This window comes from Fringilla coelebs, assembly GCF_963513975.1.
Source record: "Fringilla coelebs genome assembly, chromosome: 4".
Lineage (NCBI taxonomy): Eukaryota > Metazoa > Chordata > Aves > Passeriformes > Fringillidae > Fringilla > Fringilla coelebs.
The window spans coordinates 42,649,250-42,674,456 of NC_140032.1; the positions used below are offsets into that span (position 1 = coordinate 42,649,250).

At 40.6% G+C, this 25,207-nt stretch overlaps 2 protein-coding genes across 3 annotated transcripts in view; both read right to left on the minus strand.

Moving 5' to 3' along the window:
• Positions 1–8,278: 8,278 nt before the first annotated feature.
• On the minus strand, positions 8,279–9,458 carry LRAT (lecithin retinol acyltransferase; the record flags this gene model as incomplete). Its single annotated transcript, XM_084204282.1, has 2 exons — positions 8,279–8,431; positions 8,916–9,458. 2 exons carry the CDS (start codon positions 9,456–9,458, stop codon positions 8,279–8,281), a joined length of 696 nt encoding a protein of 231 aa, XP_084060408.1.
• A 3,830-nt stretch (positions 9,459–13,288) lies between these two features.
• The window catches only part of LOC311152898 (uncharacterized protein), a 57,914-nt gene continuing 45,995 nt past the window's right edge, over positions 13,289–25,207 (minus strand). For both annotated transcript variants that reach the window (XM_084204337.1, XM_084204336.1), the window contains exons 17-20: positions 23,039–23,122; positions 21,394–21,517; positions 16,395–16,485; positions 13,289–15,446 (exon numbers count right to left, since the gene is read on the minus strand). In XM_084204337.1, coding sequence (XP_084060463.1) covers positions 15,372–15,446; positions 16,395–16,485; positions 21,394–21,517; positions 23,039–23,122 — 374 coding nt within the window. In that variant the 3' untranslated portion in view covers positions 13,289–15,371. The remainder of the gene's footprint in view (positions 15,447–16,394; positions 16,486–21,393; positions 21,518–23,038; positions 23,123–25,207) is intronic.

The window sequence follows — 25,207 nt, forward strand, 5'->3', positions numbered from 1 at the left end:
ATAAGAAGGGGAGGGACAACAAATTTTTAAAAAGTGTTTTTTCATATATCATAATTTATCTTGCCATAGAGCCTTTCAAAAATCAGGCTGATAAACTAAAACTGAAGTAAGATAAGTTCACACAGGGTAAGAGTATTAAACGTGATGAAATGAATGGAAGCTCTAAAGCTGGAAGTTTGTGAATTGTAAACTTCTGAGAAAATATCAAGAATCCATCTGTACCTGTACCCTATCCTCCAGTGTTTGCTCTTAGTCGTCAGTGGAGAATGATACTTTGCTAAACTGACTTCCACATGTTGCTGAGGTCATTCTCAGTTTCCTCTGAGGGTAAAAATCTGGCCCTCATCTATAAGCTCAAGGTGCTCAAAGGCAGTAAAGTTGTTAACAGTGTCTGCTTGTCTTGCTGCAGCTCTGGATTGAAAGTCCAGTTTTCCTAAATAATAATGGGAGTAGATTTGTTCACAGAAAAAAAAATCTCAGAAGCCACATGAAGAGTGCATTGCCTAGACCCACAGAAATTTGGTAGAAACAATGGTGGCAGTGCAAAACCATCTGTAGACAGCTACCTGTAAAGATTCAAAAAGCTACAAAGAAAAAAAACAAAGCTGCCAAGTTTTTGATGTGTAGGATTCTTCGAATCATAATTCTGTGTAAAGTTCATAATTACTGGGGTTCATTTCTGACTATCAATATTAAATTTTCACAGGTACAAGATTTTGAAGAAGTTAGGGAATTAGTGGCAATATTTCATATTTAATTTTGCTCTCTATGAAGTAAGTAACAAAGCTTCTATTGGTTTCAGCTGGAAGAAACATAACCCAGTGATGCTGTTGTAGTAAGCCTGTAGTACTACTTAATTATAAATATAATGCTATAACTTTTACCTGTGCAGTCCTAATTATGCAACTTTTTTAAAGGAATTTCTCTTAAGATATTTTTTATTTAGGGTCAAATATTTTTTTGTATAAATAGATATCTTGTTCACACCCCATGTTTCTTTCCTGCTCAGTTATATACTGAGCTCACAATTAATGTCACAAATCCACTGTCTTTCCCATAAGAACAGACTGTTGCAAGCACAGATTTGTATTGAATTGCAGCATTAAGTACTGTCTGTTAGAGAACTTTCAATGCAATCATTCTACAAAATGAGAAATGCAAACTAGAAAATTACTGAGGGAAAGTAACTTCTTTAACTGGTTTGGGTGGATATTTTCAGCTTGCTAGTAAAAATCTCTTTGCAAGTCATAAAAACCTCATTATAATTTTGAAACACATTTCATGACTATGCATCAGTTCTACTGCCTGTGGAGTTCTCAATGCTTTAACAGCATTAGTTACTGGAATTGCTCAAAGACATCAGAAATAGAAATGCTCTGTTCCTTGCTGGAATTTATCAGCCAAGCAGAATTACTGCTTTCTCCAGGCAAGTTTTTGAATAGACATTATACTGTGTCTATGCCCTGTCAATACATGATGAAATTATCATTCTAAAATAGTTACTTGTACACTGGAGTGGTTCTTTCTTGCATACCGTGCGACCAAACCTACTTGCTACCAGAAATTGGGAGTAGTAAGAATACAAGAATAAGAATAAGTAAGAATACAAGAATATAAGAATAAAGAATACAAACAGCTGTCTTTACCACGCAATCATCCGTGATAAATGGCTGATGTACTGGACGAAGAAATGTTATTTTTACCTATTTGTCAAGGCCATGTCCTAGTTTATTACACATTTGGATGTCCAGAGGAGCTGAGGTTTGTCTACATCCCAAGACTGATGAAGAGATGAGTAATGGGATGTAGTAACATGACTGTGGATATCACAGGCTACCTCTTCATGTGTACTTCATGCCATTGCTACCTTACACACTTGACAGTCTGAGATGATCTGCAGCCCTAAGTGAGACCTTCAGGCTCCTCTTCCAAAATTTGAAATACTTTGAAAGGGACTTCTGAGATACTGTCAGAGCTGCATCCTGTGTAACTCACCTAGGAATAAAATGAGGCTTGGGATGGAATTGAAACAGTCTGAAGTGTATCTGCATGATTCAGATCTCTTGCTTCAGGTGAGCAGGTATGACTGCAGTACAGGACAGGGTCATGAAACTTTATCTGCTCAGGCTCCAAAAGAGACAGAGCTGGGATAGATGGTGCTGTACTGAACAGTTGCCTCCCCCTAGGGCTAAATGCACTGCTCTTTTTTTCACAGCCATGCTGTTTCTGGTTCTGCAGACAACCAAATCATCCTTGGCTCCAGGCTACTTACACAGTGCATTATCATGTCATTTAGACACTAAATAAAGCAGTTGAAACCAGGTGCCTCCCTTCCCCTTAATATTCACTTGGAGCTACCTACAATCCAGTCTGCAAATATAAATGGCAAGTTACTCTGTTTAATATCTAACCCTAATATTTCCAGCATGAGTGCAGGAAACTCATTATCTTCACATCCACATTTCTTCACTTTTGATTAGAACTAATTACTGATTTTTTCCTTCCATGCAGGAGTAGCAGACCCAGCCCTCCCTCTGTTTATGTGCAGTACTAAATGGCATCGTGCAGGTACTTTCTGCAAAATTACAAGGAACATGGGTGCAAATCTCAGCCTATGCACAAAAAGAACATAAAGTGGCTTGGCAAGTTAAGCAGAGCATTACCTTTCATTTGAATGTATTCTTAATTCCATCCTATAGTATGCCTTCTTAGCCTCAGAACCCTGGTTTCGCAAGCAGAGAAAATGCCTTCTGGGGAGGAACCATGCATTTTATTTATTGGGTATGTCCAATGCAAAAAAAAACTACAACCTTATGCAAATATTAACCAAGTCCTGGAAGCAGCCAGAAATCAGAGAGATAATTATTGTCATGGTTATAGAAATAGGAAAGAGTTAGAAAAAAAAAAGACACTGTAGCCAATAGTTTGGGAGGTACAGCAGGTATCTTCTTTAATTAAGAGGATTTGTTGCAATGAAGGCAAGGCAACAGTGCAGTAAAGAAGCAGATCTCTGATCTAACATAATAGTTTCCCCTTATTTTTACCTGAAAAATTTATGAATGACTTCCAGAAATGTCCCAGTCTTAGCGGTTTCTGACTGCATCTAAAGATCTGTTTCCCATTTTGAATGTCACAGGGGCCAATAGACCATGAGAAGTGACACCCTCCTCCCAAAGGAGCCTGTTCCAACACAGAGTGGACAGAGAACCATTTTGCCCTTCTAATTCAAAGTCACAAGTGTTGTCTGAGTTGATTAAAAAAAGAAAAAAATCAATAATCACTCTTCTAACGATGAGACTAAAAATTTAAAAAGTGAAGGGTAGCCACCCCACAGCCTTATCCAAAGTATTGTGAATTCCTGCAGGATGGACTGAGAAGGTCCTAGGAACAAGTCTCCCAAATCCCCAGAAATGCTGTAACCATCACATTTTTTTCCTCTCTTTATAAATTGGTATTGCTTTTTCCATGCAAAGTGCTGCTCAGGAAGGGGCTCAAGGTTTAGGGTAACAAATGGGGATGCCTATCTTGAAGTTCTGGCTAGGGTTATCAGCTAAACAAGGTTGCAAAATAGGTTTGCACATTAGTACATGGTCATCCATGTTTGCATTATTCCAGTTGCAGCACCTGGCAACTGGTGCTCTCTTGGAGCATGCCAAGGCATGGTCAAGGGAGAGCTGCTCAAGGCAGGCCAGGGAGGGCTACTCACAGCCAGCAGAGGTGAAACAGTGGAGTAGTTCAGCTACACACACGAGTCACAGTGTACCACCACACAGTCAGAAGATGGACCACCAGTCATTTTATTTACTAAGTTAGATTACAGCCTGTGGCATCAATGGAATACTTGAATTTAAGGGAAGGCAAATTAATCCTTTTAATCTCTGTGCTACCATGCAACCCCACTGCAAACCTCCTAAACTCCAGCTGGGCACAGGAAGGCAGACACAACACTGTGCCCTGCATCTTGAGTCTTCAGGCACACACTTCTGCATTCACCACACTTAATATGCCCTGCCCTTGCAAGTAAAATAAACCTGCATTATCTGCCTGTCACATTCCCACTGCTTTGTTCAGACCAAGCACCAAGTTGCAGGTGTTTTGATATAGTTGTAGGGGACTGTGCAGCTGATTTGCTCTGAATCACACTAGCACAGAGCAGTCACCAACAGTTTTGCGGTTTACAGACACACAGTACAGACTAGGCAACTTCTGAAACAAAGCTACACAGCTAAACAAAGTTCTCCTATAAAAAGGGAAAACCTAAAAACGCTACAGAAAGTTTTCTACCCTGCGAGACACAGAAACAGTAACTCCAAATCCCCAGTTTTGTGATGGACAGAACTGTGGTACTGGAATCAATGTAATTCTGACTTAAGCCTCCTAAAGGTCTCCCAACGTGCCCCCCTTCTCCCACAGTCTCTGAGTACTCAGGACCATGTCCTAATATTTTCTTGACTTCAGAACTGAAGCTACATCACAGAACACACCGGAATAATTTTTTTTAAAGAAATTATGCCTTAAAAAGCCTTCAAATACTTTTAGTGTTCCATTCCTGCAGGAGAGGAGATTGTTTATTCTACCAGCACAATACTCTGAAAGATTTTTGTAAGGCTGATGAGAAACTGGAATGCACTACAGTGCTAAAGAGCTTCAAAACTACTAAGCGTTTCTATCTTCACTTCTCATTGGAAAGCTCATTCATGACAGTTAAGTACTCAGGTGAATCAAGTCCAAAGCTATTACAAAGCATAATGAAGAAATGCTCTGAGTCACCTGAGAACTTTAATTTCAGTGGATAATAGAGCTGCTAACTAATGACTGTCTAACACGGTTCTGTATCATCCAGTGGTGCGTGATGCTTGATTTAATGTGAGAACATGCCACAAATAATACAGCACCATATAATTTCTAGCGATCACAGTTCTAATGTTTCTTGTTGCTGCATTTTGCACTCCAAAACCTGTCTGGACGATGTCAAGTCACACACAAATTTAATTCCCTCTTCCCTACCCCCTCAGCCTTTAACAAGTATTACTATGATTTTGTTTTCATTAAAAGCCTAGACAGTATTTATATGTAGCATTCTCCTCCAGCACAGGAGAATGCAGAGTGAAATCAAGCAGCAGATGACTGTTCACCACAGAATGAGTAATCATTTTTGTTCCAAGCTAAAATAAATGCAAGCAGAAAACCAGAATGCACACTGCTCTAATGTCTTCATTTAGTAACATACCTTTTTTGTTAATTTCTTTTAAACAAGGGTTTTCTAAAAACATTTTACTCATTTTATTTTTGTTTTCCTTGGAAAGCCTGAAGTGAAACATCTATCCTTAAAACCTGATGTCTTCACTACTTGCCTTTTCCAGTGGCATGGAAATACTCCTTCATTCCTTATACACCTTCATTACGTATTCTGGTTTAACCACACAGCTTTTCAAAACACTCCCCACTATAATGAGCTGTGGCTCTGGATTTACACTCCCCATCACCATCACTTACAGTTACCGATGAACAATTTCACTTCTAAGCACACACATTTCCCCAACAGCTGAACTGCTCCACAGTTTTCTGTGTTTTTCTTATTATAACTAGCTCCTTCATTTCAATGGCATCACAGTTGAGCTCAAGTCTGAAATGCAATGCTCCAGCTAGTGCTTATTTTTACTCAAGTAATTACAGAAAAAAAAAGTTGACACTGACATTTACCAAAATATATCAGAGCACAAACACCACCCGCTGAGCTGAACACGAAAATTCATGCCTGCTAGTCTTGTTTTTCTCCTCAGAGTATGACTGATTTGACTCATGCCTGACTTTAACAAAATTTCCAGATATTTGCTGGAGCTACAGTTGGTAAGAAAAATGCCTAAACATGCAGCTGAATTTCTGCTCCTATGTCATTATTACTTGTCTTTGATGAAAGGATGCAGCAAGACATTCTAGACCATTTCATAAGTTTAAAACTGTATTCTGAAGGAAAATTCTCTACTAATACATCTGAAAGCCTGCAAGGAACTGCTTTCATTTCTTTCGTAGACACCTATGAAAATCCCCATTTAGTCAATCTGGATGCTTTCTGCTCCACACTGTTAGCAGTGTAGAAGCACAGGTCCTTTGATACCAAAGCTAGAGCAGGAACATTTCTCTGCCTTCCAAGAGTCCCATGTGTGATTCGGTTACTGGTCATGACCCCATTGTTTATTGTATATGCGGATCATAAGAATTACTGGAATTCTTATAAATCCCAATTAAATAAAAGGTAAAAGAAAAGCCCACCTGTAATCAGACACCATGTAACTGCATGTTAATGGCTTGTTCAGTGCCCTACTGGGATATCTTAGAGTAATGCTACAGCATTAGACTCAATTTCAAGAGGTCACTAGACATTTTTAAATGAATAAAATTTATATAATTACAGTTATGACTACAGCTCATGCCTTATTCACAGCAAGTAAAAAAAAACACATTGGAGTTTATGTAAATATTACTAATGCATATGCTATAAAAAGTAACTCATGTTAATTAAAAAACATCTTAATTTCAAAAGTTTACCAGAAACAGTTACACTGAGCATTGCAATCTTTCAAAGCAGAACAGAAGTTGTTTACAAAGATCCAGCAGTAATCGATATCCAGCTGCTCGGAGCTGGGCTGCCTACTGAACATGTGAAAACTGGGCTGAAATCCCCTATTTGATGGCAGAAGGAGTCATGCTGCTCTTTCCTATGAGCTGGAATTTCACCCCAGTCTTTACATTCTTCGTCAGCTATGGTGGAGCAGCCAGAAGATGATGATTAGAGAGTAGTTAAGTAGACTCTCAGTTCTAAAAATCCCCAAGCTTCAACCACCTGTAAGGTCTAGGGGAAGGAGGAGGGGGTTTATAGCACAGTTAAAAAGAGTCTCTCTAAAAATGAGCAAGTGGCCTTTTCAGCAACAGAGCTGATAGCAGGACACTGCACACCATTAGTAGAAGTAAATCTGAGGTTGAGTCTTTAGTGAAGACACCATCACATTGGCCTTTAACTAGAAAGGAAGGCGAGCACAGCATGTGAACAAGTAAGCACACAAGGCATTCTAGGAGCTGAACAATTTCTCTGCATACATAAAAGACCTTGCTAAGAAAAAAAAATAGCAAAAGATTTTAGCATTTAAATAATTGCCTACATGAACTTGATTTCAAATCCAACTTTACACTTTCTTGATAAAGGCCTCAGCATTGAAGATAAAACATTTCTAGCACCAGCTACTGTCTTGAAAGTGAATACTTACAAAAGATGAGTATCGGCAGACATGTTGTCTTTCACTGAGAAAGTGTTTTAAGGCAATATGCAAAATGACAATACAGCCACCATAGAAACTGCTCCAATGATCCCTGATACTTTACAGCACCTACACAGGTTCCACTGCTGAGGAATGGTAGGAACTAAATTGGTGCCTGTCCTCCTCCTCTCTGCCATGTGCCCTGGAATGTGGAAACGTCCCAACATCTGTACATCACTAGTTGACATAAAGCAAGCAAATTTCTTCCTATAGCTCCTAAATCCCTCTGTGGCTGTTTATATTAGCCATATTAGCCACTATCACTGGCAAGGAAACTGGTGAGAAATTGCCGTGTTTCCTTATCACCAACTCAATTAAAAAGTTGTTCAATAAGGTAGCAAGTGTTTACACAATTAATGCAAATGACAGATTTCTTAACATTTCCCAAAAGGGAAATGACTTTAACTGGTCAGGAGAAATGTGCTCCCACAGCATCCAGCTCAGGGTTGGTTTTTCTTCTTTGCTCTCACAAAAGAGTCAATTTACTTGCATTTCCACCAAGGAGTATTTTAGGAATGGAGACAGTAATTTCTGAATATACACTATATGTATAAAAGGAAGAGGTAAGCAGTTTGTTATCCATTTCCATCACTTTGTGGAACTCCACCATCCATTTTTATTAATAGTTATGGCACCCAGGTATGCAGCTAAACAACTGAAGAACATGAAGGGTGTTATTAGAATCATTTTTGGCTAAAGACAAGGAGCAGAACTGCATCGCAACCCTACTTTTTCCGTGATTTAAAGGTGTGTTAAAATATACCAAGATTTTCAGGAAATCTGTTATTTGGCTTACACAGTAAGCTATGCCTTGTGCACTGTGTTCTAGACAAAGTTGCATTTTAAAATGGTGCACAAAGTTAAGAAACTTTACATGATGCCAGTGAGTAATGTGTGCTTTCATAAATACAGTAGTATACATCCTATATACAGACGCTGGATGAAAGACTCCAGGAAGGCTGTTAGCCAGCCATCCACAGAAAGAAGGGAATGAAGATGGTGGGGAGTGTGGTGGAGGGTGCCACACCTAGGCAGACTATTGACGCTAGTCCCACAAGCACCGATGCGAGGACACTCCTCTGGTCCCGAATAATCATCTTCACAGTCTCACAGAACTGGAAAAAAAAAAAATTGCAAGAGATGAGATTGAAAGAGGAAAGCTTTGGCTGCAGAGCTGTCGATGCCTACTCTCTCGGGACAGAGCAGCGATTGCTGCCTCAACTCTCACACAGGCTCCCCGGAGGGAGGGGAAGAGGGAAGAGTTGGACTGGCACCGCATCACCCCCAGCATCAGCCCCGGTAGTGCCTGTAGCTCCGGCTAGAACCTGTAGTTTCAGAGCATTTTAGAAGCGTATTAATTGTTCTACTAATTCGGCTTCGCTTTCCTCGCCGCTTGAAGCCAGCTGAGGCCAGGCTCGCCGCCGTCCCGAGCAGCTCCGTGCCCGCGGCACTGCCCGCTGCGGGAAGAGCGACATCAGCGGCGGCCGGGCCGGCGGGCGGTACCGGCACCCCCGCCCGGGGCCCGCGGCGGCGGCCGGCCCAGCTCCGGGGAGCGGGGCCGCCGGGGGAAGGGCAGCGCCGCCGCTGGCCGGGCCGTACCTTGTCGGTCTGGAAGCTGACGGGGGCTCCGTATCGGCAGTAGGTGACGAAGTGCTCGCAGTTGTTCCAGAGCAGACTGTAGGCCGTGGCGCCCACCAGCTTCTCCGCCCGGCGGGCCGCCTCCTCGCTGCCCAGCACCTGGTCCTCGAAGAGCCGGTCCATGTGGTTGACCAGGATGCTGCCGCCGTAGGCGAAGTCCTCCACCGTGTCCACCCGGACGCTGGCCGTCCTGGCGATGACGCCCAGGATAAGCCGCTTGTTGGTCACCACCTGCTGGATCTGCCGACGGTCGCCGGTGATGGAGGGCAGGATGTCGGGCATCAAGTGGGCGACGCGGTTCTCGCCCAGGTAAATGCCGAAGTGGATGAAGAGGGTGCGGGGCACCTCCAGCAGGTCTCCTCGCTTGAAGCAGCTGGTATCGTAGTAGCCGGGCGCAGGCGGTGGTGTTTCCCCGCCGGACCCCGCGGGCAATGGCCGGATGTGGACGAGGAGCATCAGCTTCTCCAGCAGCAGCGAGGCCGCCTGTGGCACCGGGTTCTTCATGGTCGGCGGGGAAACCCTCGGTGCCTCCAAGCAGCTCCTGGCCCCCGGCACCGCTTTTCTAGGCTACCGGCGGGGCGGGGCGGGCACCCAGGCCGGCCCACCGGGTGAGGGGCGTGCGGGGAGCACCCGCCCCAAGGACCGGCCGGGCTTGACTGGGGGGCGCGGCGGGCACCCTCAGCCGGCCCGGCGTCCCTGGGTCCGGCCGCGGCGGCGGCTCGGCCCTGGGGATGGCGCGGCGCCCGCAGCCTGGAGCCACCCGCAGCTCCGCCCCGTCTACCGCCCGCGCTGCCCAGGTAGAAGTGCACGGAAAAGTGCGGGCAAAGCCCTTCACCCGCCCCGGGGAGAGCAGCGAGGGGCTCCCGGGGCCACAGCCGCTCCGTGCACCTTTCCCCGCCGGCGGGACCTGAGGGGCTCCGGGTGCCCACCCCGGCCGTGGCGGGGGGCGAGCGGCGACAGGATCGGATCGGGGGGGCCGGGCGGGCTGCCACGGAGCTCGCAAGGCGGCGGGACAGGAGAGGGAGCCTCCGTCTGTCTTCCCTGAAAGGAAACAGGTTTCCGAGGGATAGCGGCAAGTCACATTCATAAATTAACTCGCCCCAAAGGTCCGCCAGCTAAGAAAGAGTGGGAAACGGCGGAGCGGCATTCCCGTGCGTTCAGTTTCATGCTAATCTATTATGCAAATGGCTAAATCCTGGCAACGGAGGGCACAAAAGAGCAGTCCTGTCAGGTCAACAATGCCGCCCGATCGGGGCTCGGAAGTTTCAGTAACCAAGGAGGTTACCGCCCCCTCGGGGAGGGCGGGATGATGGATGGGACAGACATTCATTTTACCTGGAAGATGACAGGGCGCGGAGAGTGGCAGGGGAGGTGGCTGTGGCTGCAGCCTTTCACCGAGTCCCCGCCGCCGCGCCCCGGCCCGCTGCCATGGATCTTTGTTCGTGCCCAGCCGCCCCGGCTGCAGGGGGGAGCTTTCGCCTCTGAGAAACGCGGAACGGGTGGAGGGAGGGGGAAAGAGGGACACGCTTGTAAGAATTCTGGAGAAGTTTGGTGGAGCACCTTCCTTTAAACTCGGGCAAACACTGCAACTTCAGGATGCCAAATACGAAACGGGGAAGCGGGAAGAGGAGCGATGGTGTGTAACAGCTTGGCAGCTCTCCCACAGGCAAACCGCGTTGAAACAGTAGGTTATTTTTCTCTCCTCAGTCACTTTAAACTCTATGGAACATGAATGAGACCTCTAGACCACCCCAGAGCTGTAGAATCCCTTTGGTCACACCAGCAAAAAAGAGAAAATGTTCACTATCCCTTTTCTTTCCATTAGCAAACAACTCTGGTATGATTCAGGAGGCAAAGGGGATGCAAAGGACCCAGCAGGTGAGAGCCTTCTACCCTCACAGCCTTCTACCCTTGTAAATACGAAAGCTTACTGATGAACCAAAAGCAAGTTCTCTCACTTCCTCAGTAAAGAAAATATTTCAGGGGAGGGGGTTACCTCACTACTTGTCCACAAAAGACAGTGGTTGGTACCCTTCCATTTCCTCCTGCTTGGAGCAGAGAGCAGCTTCCTGGGAAGCTAAGGCTATCCTCACCTTGCTTCATCTGCAAAAAAAGAGGCCCTCCATAAGCTCTTGTTCACTTGCTGATTACAGGCCAGAGCCCCAGCACTACTAACAGTGATTAGGCCTTTGGGATTTTCTCTGGAGTCTCAGCCAAATTTTTATGCAACAGAGGCTTACCCCTCTCAAGACCCCTACTTCAAATCACATCACTTACAAAAGAGAAAATACCTTTTAGATGTAGCTTATGATGTTTGTGCAGGAACCTTGTGGATTAGCTACAAGACACACAATTATATAATTAAACCACAGTATTTTCAAATCCAGCTGTTAAAAAACATTATTTGGAAGGTTTGAGGCTTTTGCTACTAGTAAATAAAACTGAGGGGAGGAGAAGGAGGAACTTCTCATTTTTAACTAGTGCATTTTGTTAATGGATGAGGGGAAAAGAAATTTAAACACCTCATTCTCATAAAGGGTCTCACCCATTTGGTGACGGTCACAGCAGGTGGTCCAGAGCTGGAGGCACAGAAGGTTGTCAGACTCCACAAAAAGTCCTGGCACAGCAGTGTCGCTGTTTCCCTCCTGTGTGGATAAGCACCATTCCTGCCCTGCACTGCTGTCTCAAGACTCCCCCTCTCCCCTTCCTTAAAGCTGTCTAGGGAGTGTCTGAATGGTCTTTGCTGAAATAGGTGATAGAGATGCTTCAGTCCTACAGTTCAGGTTTCTCTTCCCTGTCCAAAGGTAGGTAGAGGAATTCAATGAACTCCCTGGCAGATACAGACACTTCCCCAACGGGATTTTTCACATGGAGGCAACCTTTGTTTGCTTTCTTCATGCCAATTAGCTTTAATCCCAAAATCACCAGGGTCCATTTCAAGTAAATCCAGAAAGGAAACCAGGATGAAACTGAAGAAGAGGAATTGCCATGAGAGGGAGACTCAAAGCCTTACTACTGCATGGGAGGGTTTCAAAGTAGTAAGGTGAAAGGTGTGACACTTCTGCTGAGTAATTTCCTCATACCTCAGGGACTGAAGAGCTTCCTCTCTCCCTCCCCCCCAACACTCACTCACTCACTCACTCACTCACTCACTCACTCACTCCCTCTGAAGCCTAGAAACCCCAGCGAACAAGCCCAAAAGGCATTACAGAACAGACAGGTCCGTGGAATCCACCCAGGTAATGAATGCTTTGCCATTACCTTGCAACTGTTGTGAGCATTACTGTGTGCAAAGCACTTAATACAACACATCAAAGTAATTCCTGAATGAAACCATTCAGATTCTTGAAAAGCAACCTGCAACCCAACATTTTTTGCTTTCAAACCCAAGGGGCTGCACTTCTATTACTGTCAAAGTTCTACAGTGCAATGCAAGGTATACTTACCATAATTTTGCATGTGAAAGGGGGAAGAAAACATGTACTTTAATGGAAAAACATCTCTACTGGAGATGGCCAAACTAAAAATACACATTGTGCATCAAACACTGGCACATCTTCTTGGGTGACTTTTGTATACTAGCTTTTGTGCCTTTAGTACACAAATTAAAGTGGGAAAATCACTCTGAAATATTTAATATAAACAGTCCAAACAAATACTTCCTCAGTGTTTTTGGGTTAAGTGTCATGGAATAATTTAATTATAAAGCCCATGCTTTATTTTTGAGTAAGGCTGAGATGCAGTAAGGGAGCTGTGAGAGGTAAGAATGCAGCCTTTGTTTAGTAGTGCAGATGAGCCAAAGTACAAAAACTTAAGTAAGAGGTGTAAGCCAGTTTCCATTACACTGAAACTCCTGTATTAGAAGGAACCTTATTTTTTGCACTAGACATTACTATTTCCATCCTGCTCTCACAGCTAACACAGTAGGGAAAAGGCAGGAAAGGCGGGGAGTTGGAAGGGTATGTTCTTGCCTATATGAGGAACAGACCTGGTTTAACGAGCAAGCAAAATGACTTTTTAACTGACTGTTAAACCAATGCTGACGGCATATATGCTCACCTTTGTGTGTATTTTACTAAACCCCTCTCAATTAGTCAAGCTTTACTTTCAGATCATCTGGGACTGCTGAAATAAGCAAAGGTTCATGAATTCATGTTAAGATATTCAAGGAGTGTAATATCTTCGGATAGGGGGTTTTGGAGGACATAATTTGCAAGAAAAGTATCTGAAAAGCAAAGCCATTTGGTTTAAGCTGGTGTGCTGAAAGAAATAATGGACAGAAAACATGTTTGTGAAGGATAGTTTAATAGCATCCAAAACGTCTACTCCAGAGATAGAAAATAACACCTTTGTATTCCTATATCCAATCCATTTGAACACTGTACCATTCCTTTCAGCAAATTACAGCTTTCATTACAGAACTGTAAGTGACCAGCTCTCCAGCAAACAGTATCATTTTCTTTTTTGGTTTATGTATTAACAAAGACTATGGACAGAACAGAAAAAAATCTGAACAAAGAAGAGAGCCAGCAAGACAATGCATGAAATTGCAGGCAAGTGAAACAACTCCAAACAAAGAACCTCTGAGCTAAGTATCGCTCTCTTCCAGTAGAAGAAACCACATAAACAACAAAAACAAATTTATACTTTATAAATGTTTACTTTTATTCAGAAACTGATTGCATACACATTTCTAGAGTAACTTAAGCAGCATATTAAGTGAACTGCAAAAAATTACTGCAGCCTTTTCATCCTTGTAGGTTTGCTACTGAGGTCTACCACTTTTTCTTTTTTACTTCTCTCAGTAGGCTTCCAAATTATTAAGGAGAGTTTTCAAACAAACAATGACTGTAAACATAATAAAACCTGCATGCCATTTTCCCTTTGAAGTTATTAACTTGGCTATTTTTCTGCAACGAAGTAATGACTTATTTTTTACAACCTGACAATCATGTTGTACACATGGACAGTACCTATGACTTGCTCAGGCAATAATTGTTTAGATGGATAAAGCATTCGTTTATGATGCCTTCAATTCAAATGAACAAAACCACAGAAAACATGGGAACAATTCACTTTATAGTCCTCATTAGCAAGCAAGAGGCTAGGAAATTAATAGCAGTGATAGCACTGGAAATTTAGGATCTAACAGACAGGTTTGGCAACAATTAAAAAAGTACTTATTTCCATTATTTTGTCTATTAGTAATGCCTCATTTTATACAATCTCCCCAAAATAAACAAAAGTATTAATTTCTGAATATAAAATGCCTGAACACGTGAAGTAATATTTTTATGGCTTCTGCAGAAAAAATACAGTTATCAGAATTTCCACCTTGCTATCGTCCCAGGAAATCTGATACAGATTTTTAAGTCTCTTCTTAATGAGAAGAAGTTCAGAAGTATCCCAATTTGAACATGTTAATCATATTGTGCAGGAAGGGAGATGGAGAGGATAACTGGGAGTCAGAAGATAAGACAAGAGTACACTGCATTCAACATGGTTTTCCTTCACAGCAGAAGACACCTTTTTGTGGGAAGGGCAATGCAAATGACAGTCAAATAAATTTAATCCAGGGATGACTGTGCTACACAAATCAAGGATTCAATAGCCCTGGAACAAAACCACCCAGCCCTGCTTAACCCCTGCCAAGATTGCACCACCACAAGAAGGAGTGAGCAGGCTGACTCCCCTTTCCTCATCTTCAAATTTATTACCACACTAAGATCTGAAATTTACTACTACTCAGTGCTTTCAACTGAAGGATTAATTAGTAAAATATATTGGAAAATGCAATAAAAAAAGTCTGTCATTAACCAGACAAACTGCTGGAAGTTTGGTGGATCACCACCAAAGGTCAGCATTTATGACCAGTCACTGTATAACAGTACCAATTATTACTTTTCTTTATTGCCCAGCAGGGAAAACTGTTCCCCAGTACCAGACAGTGCTGCCTTCCCAGCAGTGCAGAGCATGTTACCCAGCCTCACTCACTGCACAGGACAGACACAGCTGACAGGACAGCAGTCCTGGTGGTTTTCAAATAAAGGATGAGAGAAGGAAAAGAGAGATGGACGGAACAGGAGGTAATTTCCATCTTGAAATAAAGATTATCTTGTCTAATAATTAAATGTTATGCTGCAATTTGATTAATTCTGTTTTTCAGGAAATAAACTGATTCTTCATCCACTGTATTATCTAGACAGGAAATGTTATCAGGCACAGACAAAGCTATTAGTCTGGTATTACTCAAAACGTTTGCCACTCTGTGCCATATAGCTAATCCTGTGAGAAATAACTGTCAAATTTCTACTCTTTAACCTTAAAAAAAATAAAAATCTCATTCAAGAAGCCAGTTCTTGTTTATAACATCTTTTTATACCACTTAGTGTTAAAAGCGTATATATTAAACACCTGTTATTCTATCAGTGATTTTAAATCAGGAACATTTTTAATCTGGAAATCCAACAGCATCTGTCCAAGTGCTTTACCCTGCAAGAAAAAGATCCAAACCAACATTTTATTTTACTATCTAAATATACTATCTTTTAAAATGTTTTTTTTAATGGTTTCATATGAGTATTTTTCCTTTAATCAGGGTGAGAATTCATTCGAAGTTTCTTGTGTTTTCAAGCATCCAAATCTGAATAGATTGAATAGTTTCTTCCATTTATTTGGTGCCTAGTGCTAAAATCAATTCATTTGGGGTTCAATTCTATCTATTCATACATAGCATCACCTCACTTTGTGGGCAGTCTTCTTGACTATGCTGAGATTATATGAAATGAGTATTTCTGAGCCTATGAGCACAGCTATGTAAGCCATAGCATTGCTCAGGATCTAATCTTCAGGTTTAGATGTTTTAAATATTTAATACTCAGATTGTACACTTGCAAAAAAAAAAATCTTATGTATATCTTTCAGATTCACATACAATCATCAACACAAAATACCTCATATCCATCTGCTTTTCATGTTTATATACATTATTTATCAGTATTTTAACTATAGAAGGCATAGACTAAATGAGGAATTGTCCTATAGCATAGTTCCTGTAAATACTAGGGAACAATCAGAACTGTCTAGTAAATCTGCATTTTTCAAAATGAGAAAAAAGTTTCTGATATTAAATTCTGAAATTAGTTTCTGATAAACTAATTATGCTGGTGCATCAAAAAACTGGTAAGTCTTCAAATCAGTAATGCTCTTTATGATGTGCTATCTTATTAGTACACATCTTTTTCACCAAATATTCCAAATCCACTTTCTACTTTCCTATGTTGTTTTCAAACCTCACAAATTAAATAGATAGTATCTATTAACAGAAAATTAAAAGGAAGTGGAGTCAAACCCCAGACCTCACAGTTCCAGCCCAAAAGCTGGTTATGAAGAGACCCATAAAAGATGTCTACATTGAAAAATGATTGCTTTGATACATGCCTGTGGGTCACTTCTTAGGGATGCTATACCACCACCACCAAGGGAATTCTTCAGAACAAAATTTAATCCATGGATTCCTGGCAACTCATATCTGTAAAAGAAAAAAACTGCACATCATTTCTAAGCAGATTCTGGACAAAACACATGTAGAGAACATCAAACAAAAACCTGCATGCAAAATTTTCATCCTTTTGATCATATCCTACTGCTGAGTCAAGTCCAAAGGTAACAAGAGTAACATAAAGCCTTACCTGCCTTCTTGTTCCTTCCTTACTCCAAATTACCAGCCCTTAATAGTTTTAAAGCTGGACCATAAGGTAATCATTCTCCTCTATTCAAAAATCACCAATTTCTAATAGGCTGTTTCTAGAGTATTTTCTTTCTGTAAGTTAAAGCTGGTATCTGCAAGCCACAGGTTGAAGATCCAGTATGAATTCGGACAACATGAAGGGCAAAAGGAATTATTCATATTAGCTCCTAGTTCTGATAGTGAAAAGTACAATCACTTAATTCCTGGAACTCACTTTTGCTAAAAAATGCTGCCAGCTAATTGGAAAGACACCCTCTTCATTCCTGAGAAACCTCTATGAGTCACTACATCAGCTCTTAAGACGAACAGATAACTTTATGGCAAATTCAAATCAGAGCTTTCCTGGAGCCATGTACTTTGTTCAGATAAAACTTTATTTTAGTGTGACAGACCTACGTTTCTGTTCCATTGCCACTGTAAGCATTTTTCCATCCTTGCTTTTGACTGGTGCAGTTCCAATTTGGAAACTTCTGTAGCAGTCTGGCAAATGGCTCTGTGGTTTCCTATTGTTTCAAGTTCCATAAATAGGTCTACAGTATATTTCCATTTGCCTCTCCTTGCAGTGTTTTGCCATCGTCTTTCTATTGTTGGTTTTCTTTGGTTTTGCTTTCCTCCAATATTTTCTTCATCTAAGTACCTGATAGCTTTGCTTTAATTCCATAGGAAAGAATTTAAATCAGAACATCATTAAGCCATGAGGAATTAACAGAGAAAGATGATATCCAATTTAAATCCTGCTTCCTCCAACATCACTTATTTTGCTTTAGTCACCTACCCGATCTTCATTTGTTTGGGACAGATTCTTTATATCTTTCCCCTAATACAGGTGCAATTTCTTGCAGTGCTCTTACACTGCTGATTTTGTCACTCAGTCTATCTCTTTCAGCTCCTTTTGAGCACTGTGAAAACCATGGCTGTTGCTGGTGCTCATAGCCCTGTCAGCCCTTTTATCTTGGGTATATGACCTAAACCTCTTGTGGAAAAAGATAATTCTGCTGAGCAGTGTTGCAAACACTTCAGTTCTTGTTCTAGAAAGCAAGAAGTCATTGGAGTGTCCATGTCCATCTCCCAGGCAAAAAGTTTTAATGAGTTCCTTCAACTTTTTCATTACCACACTCTTCTTTAGTGTTAGCATTACTAGTTGTTATTAAGAAAAAAAATTGGTGTCAGTGTTCTATTACCCTTTCTCAAAAACTAGTTGACAGGCACCATTATCATGCTTAAAGATAAATCCACTGGGAAGTCAGGAAAGTAGATTAATCCACCAGTGCTCTATTAGACAACAAGAATATGAAGAATAAAGCAATTCTACAGTAAGTTACCTACCTAATTAACTAAATTTAATACCATAATCAACTATATAGCACAACCCCACCAAATTTTCTGAAAAACTAAATAAAAATTGCCAATCACCACATTCCATGAAAGCCAGAGATCTACCAAAGCGAAGCACTACACTATGAATGTTACTCTGAAAAGCTGGCAAAGATTTCCAGGCAACAAAGAATTTCACAACTGGAAGAGGTCTTCTCAAGAACTAGACTGATGGAATTTTGATTCCTAATATCTCTTCTCTAAAAAGAAGTGTCATGAAAACCAATCAGGAAAAACAAATCAGGAGAGAAACTGAAGATAATACAAATGCAGAAACAAATAAGTGGAAGAACTTAATTTCACTTTCTGCAGTAATTTTGGCAGAGGAAATATGTAATACAAGCAACAAATCTTAATCTGGAACACTATAACATGGCATATTCATTCTATTTACTTTGAGAAAATATTTACAGTGGGGTAATCCAGCTAAAATGAGAATTACAAAATAATATATGATGGCCAGCATCTTCACTATTTTAAGGCTTGTCTGTAGCATCTGAGCATCCAAAATATTTCCACAAAGAATACAAACTTGCACAATAAAAGGAAGAAAAACCCCTAAAACAATTAAAATAGTCTTAAGCAGCAACAACACATTGACCAAGATGCTGGCAGGCATTTACTCAGCATAATTAAATAATTTAAGCTTAATTAACTGAGATCTAAAGGAAAAAAAATCTAATTGTTCAACTTAAAACATTTAATTAAGAGCTGCTTTTAAAAACACAGAAAACAAATAAACCTTTCAAAGAATAATGTATCTGTGACAAAAACCAGTAAGACAAGGAATATTCACTGTTCTAGCTGAATTCGTATGCTTATGCCCAACAGAGTGCATGCTTAACTACTTTCTTTAAAATGCTGTCCATAGTATTCAGAGAAGTAAGGTCTTCCGGTTCACCTCCCATTAAAAAGCATGGAAATAATAATGATATAAAATTATTTAATGCATTTAAATCAAGGAAAAGACTATGAAAATCAAGGAAAAAAGCGAAGGAAAAGACTAAGAATCCTGTGATGATTCTTTTCATCACAGGAAAGCAGGAGCCAAGTCCACAAATTTAAAGAAGTGTTTGCATATGAGAGATACTGTAGAGAAATACTTATTTTTCCTAACAAATGTATGTAAGAAAAAGCCATCTAGAAGGATCAGCATCCACATTCCTTGTTCTTCAGCTCTTGGTGAAAACATTGCATAGGAAGAAATCAGCCATCAATTTTTAATATTTCTGAGCATTGAAATGTTCTCAAAACATGACACATAGCACATTTCAGAAGATGAAAATAGCAAAATCTTATAGGATAGTTTTACTGTCCTTCTTAAATGACTGACCTAGTACCACTGCACCGAAAGCTTCTTGTTCTGCATCTTAAGATACTTGGATCTGTTAAGAATGTACTCCAGCACTCTGCTGTGGGAAGCAATCACCTGAGGACTGAAAGACCAAATTTTTCTATTATTCTACCTAGAGATCTGGAAATTCATGAGTTTTCAGTGTCCTCTACCAAAATAATCCCGTCTTTTCTCTGTTTAGTACACCTATTTAATGCCTCTAGTGAGAAAGCCTGAAAGGCAGCTGGTTAACAGACTGTCCTGTAGTGAATAAGAGCCATGGTTGGTATGTTTATAGTAGCAAAAGTAATACATAGTTTTTAAATACTCACCATTTAAATAAAGGAAATTAAGGAAAAATCAGACAGTAAGACAACTCTTTTTTTAATGACAGTTAAAACTAAAAAATAAACAAGTAATTAAAAAAGAAACTACACAATCTGAAGCACATGAGCATAATCCTTATAATCCTAAATATTTCCACAAAAGGTTTTATTCTTTTTCCCCAGTAGCTTTCCAATTCACTCACAGAGCTCCATTATCATTAAAGGAAGCCAAAACCACAAACAGATAATCTAATTAATCAAATTAATTTGGCTACATCCAAAGAGAGCAAATTTGTACTTCTATTTATGAACATAAACAGCATTAAGGAATGACAATGAATCCATTTCTAGAGCTATCATTAGGAGGAATGACATTGTTTATTTCTTCTTGTCTCTGCTCTGTTTCTGAGGAAATTCAATTACAATTCTTAGTATCACAATTAATTAGATACACAGATTTGTTAGCACTTATGAAACAGTGGGTGAGATCTGCACTGAGCTGCTTATGAAGACAAAACCAGCACTTACAATTCAAAGATCAGGGGTTAAAAAAACTCCAAACTCTGTCTGAGCTTTGAGCTGTCCTTTTCTGACTCAAGCTTTCTGAGCAAACAAAAAGACAGCCAACAGTTTATCCACTAGCCACGGAAATACATAAAGGATTTTAGCAAAATCTTCTTTTCAGCATAACTGACTTTGTATCAAAACCTGTTTTAGAAGACTGAATGTTTTGTGGCAGATAAAAAGGTTTAAAACCTGTTGACTGTTTTACTGGACATCGTTAGGAGAGCGAGCTTCATTACCTCATGCTACAACAAGAGCAGTGTATGTTTCATTCAGTCCCCAAGAAGGGCTCTGAGCATCAGCCATACCACAAAAATAGAATGTTACATATGTTATCTGCTGGCAGAGAATATTCTTTAGTAGGTGAGTATCACATAAAAGTGTCCTGTTTAGGATGTATTCTCTTTCAGATTTTAAGAGAAATTAGCTATGTTTTTTCTTTAAATTCTAGCTCAGTATATATGGCACAAAAGTGGGTGAGAGTGAAGTACTAGAAGGAATACTTTATCTAAAGTGAATGAACTTCATAAACATTAAAATGCTTTGCAGAAACACGGACAGTATGAGGCCCATTTCTGATGGATCATCAGGTAAGTTTGTGCTCCAGACTACAGTGGCTGTGTGAATGTCTTTCAGGTAGTGTTTTCCAGATTCCTAACTCTCAGTTCAGCACTGGCTCAGAGGCTTAGGAAGCCTCAGTTACTAAGGCTCCTGCAGTTCCCAAATGGTGCAAAACCAGTGGAAAGATAAATTTCTCAAAGGGCATTGGAAGCTATTTCTAGTCGGTAAAGACATTCTGTACTGGAACAAAACAAAGGAACAGTCCTAACACTACTATGCTAATTCTGAGAATTTAAATGCCTTCACTAAATGGACTCACAGCCTTTGTCCAGCTTTGAGAGAGGCCCAAGTTCATGTTCTTTCTCAGTGACTATGCTCAAATTGTTATTTAAAAAGGCAAAGGAAGAGACATTAAAAAACCCAAAGAAAATACATATAAACTCACAATATTGTATTAACATATTTTAAGACAATTTCTGATACCATCATGTATCTACCATACAACTGTGGGCTGCACAGCAAGCTACTCACCTTGTTACTAGTTCTTCTTCTGGTTTCTCATGCTCTAGAAGGTGTTGAAAGTAATTCTCCAGGGCTTGAGCAGTTAAAGTTTTCTTTAGGTATGGATAGTAAAGGGGATGCCGTGCTATCACACCTGTTAGGCATTAACTGGCATTAGATGACACAGGAACTGTTAAAACCAATTTGTATTTATCCTTTCAAAACCAATTTGAGGTCCTTCGCTTAACTGAAACTGTACATATGGATCCCCTTTAATGAGCTCCTGAATAAAAAACACAACAGTATGACAGCTCTCCCTCTGTCAGTAGAGATGTAGGGTGGAGCATGCACCAAAGAATGCTAAGTTACCACTAAGTGATCACTGGATTTTTTTCTGCTGCAAACAGTCCCTGTCACTGAAAAGACACACAAAGAACAACAACATCACAACAAACAACCCACAGGCAATTCTCTTCCCTAAATGGTTTGCAAGACTTAGATATTTAAGTAATCACAATTAACCACAACAAGGAATGATCAGTGACCAAAGGTTTGGTCCTTGCCCCACCTCTTGCACGGGATTCTGACGGAAGTATGACAAATCGCAATTACATTTTTACTGCTGTAAATATGCCTTATAAGCTTCCACTAATTTTATGCTGAAGCTGAGGTTCCAGAGCAGGATCAGGAAAACAGCTTTGTATCACTGGGACCTTTCTATGTGGACTTAAATTAGAGGTTAAGTTTGTTGTTGTTAGTGTTGTTCCTTAGAAAAGCAGCAGTGTCTTTGTATCTGAAGCAGTCTATTACATATACATCATTCATGACTTGGCAATGCTACACTGCAACAGTGGTCAATCACGGAGAAAGAAAAAGAAAAAATAGGAAAAAGAAAAAAAAAAATCAACATGGCTTCATTCTTCAACCCAAAAAAACTAGTTTCACAAACAAGGACAAGAAAACTATATTCCTGAATACAAATGAACAAAATTCATCAGTTTTAGCATGACAGCTAATAGCAAATCAAATCCCAAACGCACCTTTAATTCATACTGAGCTTTGAACACCACACGCTCTCATCTTCCAACAAGTAAGAGAGCCAATTGTTGCATGCAGAAGTAAGGAATAGAAGGAATTATTAAACAATGCAAGAAGCAGCACAATAAATGCAAAGAGACTGCACACTGAAATATGCCATTTGCATTAGCAATATAATAAAAACATTCTTGTACGTATGAGAACAACTTTAGTATTTCCTAATACTGTCAATGTTTTAGCCATAGATGTGTTACAAAATTAATGTATGAAAATATTATACATGATCAGACAGCCAAGAAATTACATTATGTAACATACATACATGAAGGACCAGCAACTGATGCATAAAAGAAACCTTAAAAAGGCATTCCTTAACTTCTGGGAGCTCAACTTTCCAACCCTAAACAAAAACCTTTCTTTTTAGTATGACATATTAGTATTTTTTCTTAGTACCTCAGATTACAACAGCTACTAATCAGAAGACTACAGATATTTCATTAGTAAATCCATATTCAATAGGCGTTCTCATTTGTTTCAGCACAATTATAAAAAAGGTCAGGTGATGTTTAAACACTTGATATGTAACTCTTATGTGAAAATGTTACATCACTGCAGAAAGAAAAAGGAAGAAAAATACCTATGTTTGCAGAATTGCCTTTGTCTCCACTTCTAGTATAGGCAAGATCTTCTAAGCGGTAAGTATGCGGACCACTTGGCAGATCTGTCCAACATAAAAATGAATTCATTTTAATGGTGCTACAAATAATTGCATATTTTAAAGGAATAACTGTCAGTTTAAGTGCATGTTTTTTGCACTGTTTGCAATACTCTGAAAGCATTTCCAATCCTTCTTCTCACAGAAGCACCTAGAGAAAAAGAGGCAAGACTGGGGGGTCAACATAAGGAAGTTGATCCCTCCTGCTCCATTTCCCAAATCCCTTTTACTTTTTTACAGCCAAATGCTGAACCGGGCATCCCCTCTTCCAAGACCCTTCAACATGACTTCCATCTTGGCCTTAGCAATCCAGGACCTCTGAAAGAGGGAGAGCAGCTGCTTGTCTTTTCTTGAGGAACCAGTAACTTTTGCCCCCTTAAGACACAGATCCCTGCCTCCAGTGCAGGTGGTAAATACCTGCAGTTGCTCCTGTCCTGAGTGAACAATGTTACAAAATTATCTACTAATGCCTGTCAAAAAAAGTAACAAATTCCTTTTCAAGACAACACATCTCTCACTTGCATTTGCACTATACAGCTTCTTATCCAGCTGTATAGATTTCTTTTTCAAGTTACTAGTTTAGTAAATATCTTAGTATTAGATAAGAAAATGTATGCTTTCTAGGAAGCAAGTCTCGATTTTCTAACTTGTTGATGTCAGAGTATTGGATGTTCAAGGAACATGGAGGTTGTTGCACTTCACTGAATAAAGTTGATATGAAATATTTTTATCCATCTATGTATCAAAAAGCAAACCCAGTCCTGTCCAAATCCAGAAATTTAATATTGTGGGATTCACACAGTATATACCCAAGGTTTGACGGTTAAGTTACACAGCACAGACCTCTTGCAATTGTTGATTATGAGTAGTAGGCTGTCACCATCTACCTCCTGTTCTCTAAAGTGAGAGATGATGCACCCACTTTGCTAATGAGTTTGAGCTATTCACTGATCACAGCATAACACTGAAACGTAAAGCATGGGCTATATCCAAGCTTTAGGCAGCAAGAATCAAGTAATTTTCAGACAGTTTTGCTTCAGATCCAACTTTCCTATGGCCTATGAACTCTCCTGGACTCCCTGGCTTTTCAACCTCACCATCAATAACAGACTGACCTCCATTCCTAACTCACAGTAAACTTCTCATCCCTCAGTCCTTCTCTCCTCTGTCTTTTGCTTTTCTTTTTTTCCATCCTTCTGGACACAAGTGGCAGTTCTCCCCCTCTCTCTGCTCCTTGGACACCAGCAGGGGGAATATGCAGGGCAGGGAAGTGACAGCCTTCCTGCTTTATGGCAGCTTCTGGTGCAACTGCTGCTGATGGCAGCCAGAAGCAGCAAGTCACAAATGTCCTGAATTTAAAGGAATTGATACAAGGTTTTGTAAATCAATTTTGCTGGACTCACTTTATGTTGCAAGGCACAATGCAGTGTGAAAATACATCAGTCTGTCTTTTTTGTACTATTATTGCTTCTGCTGAGAATACCAAACTATTTGGGTTGATTTTTTTTTCCTTTTTAAATTTTGGTTTAATTTTAGGGAGTAGGAGAGCAAGCATTAAAGATCTTACGCCTCAAATGTTGGCCTGAGTCATCACTTAGAGCACAGTGCACCTCCTATGAAGGCACAAGTAGATATGTAGTCTGTGAACTGCATCAGGTGATCAGGTAAACCCAGCCCTAGTCTAATCATCCTAACCTTCAACTCCTTCCTGCCCACAGAAAATTACTGAGAAAGACTGAGCCAGGTGAGCCAGGCTGACCTGGGTAAGAGAGAAACTATGTCCAAATCCTACTGGCTGCAGTTTTCACTGACCCTGTCTGTGGCAGTGGCAGCTGGACAGATCCCCCAAGTCCATTTGGGTATGGGGTAGGAGATATATTTGGTAACAAAAATGCCTTAGTACAACATGACACATAATTTGCACAGTGTATCTGTGTTTGGTTGAAGGAGATCAGTCAACACTCACAAGAGGAGCTCTGCTGGCACATGTGAGTGGCAATAACAAGGAAAATGTAATGAAGAACTAGGGGCTTTCCACAGCAACCTCTCCTACTGGCACACCTGCATCAGAAAATCTTCCCACAATCTGCC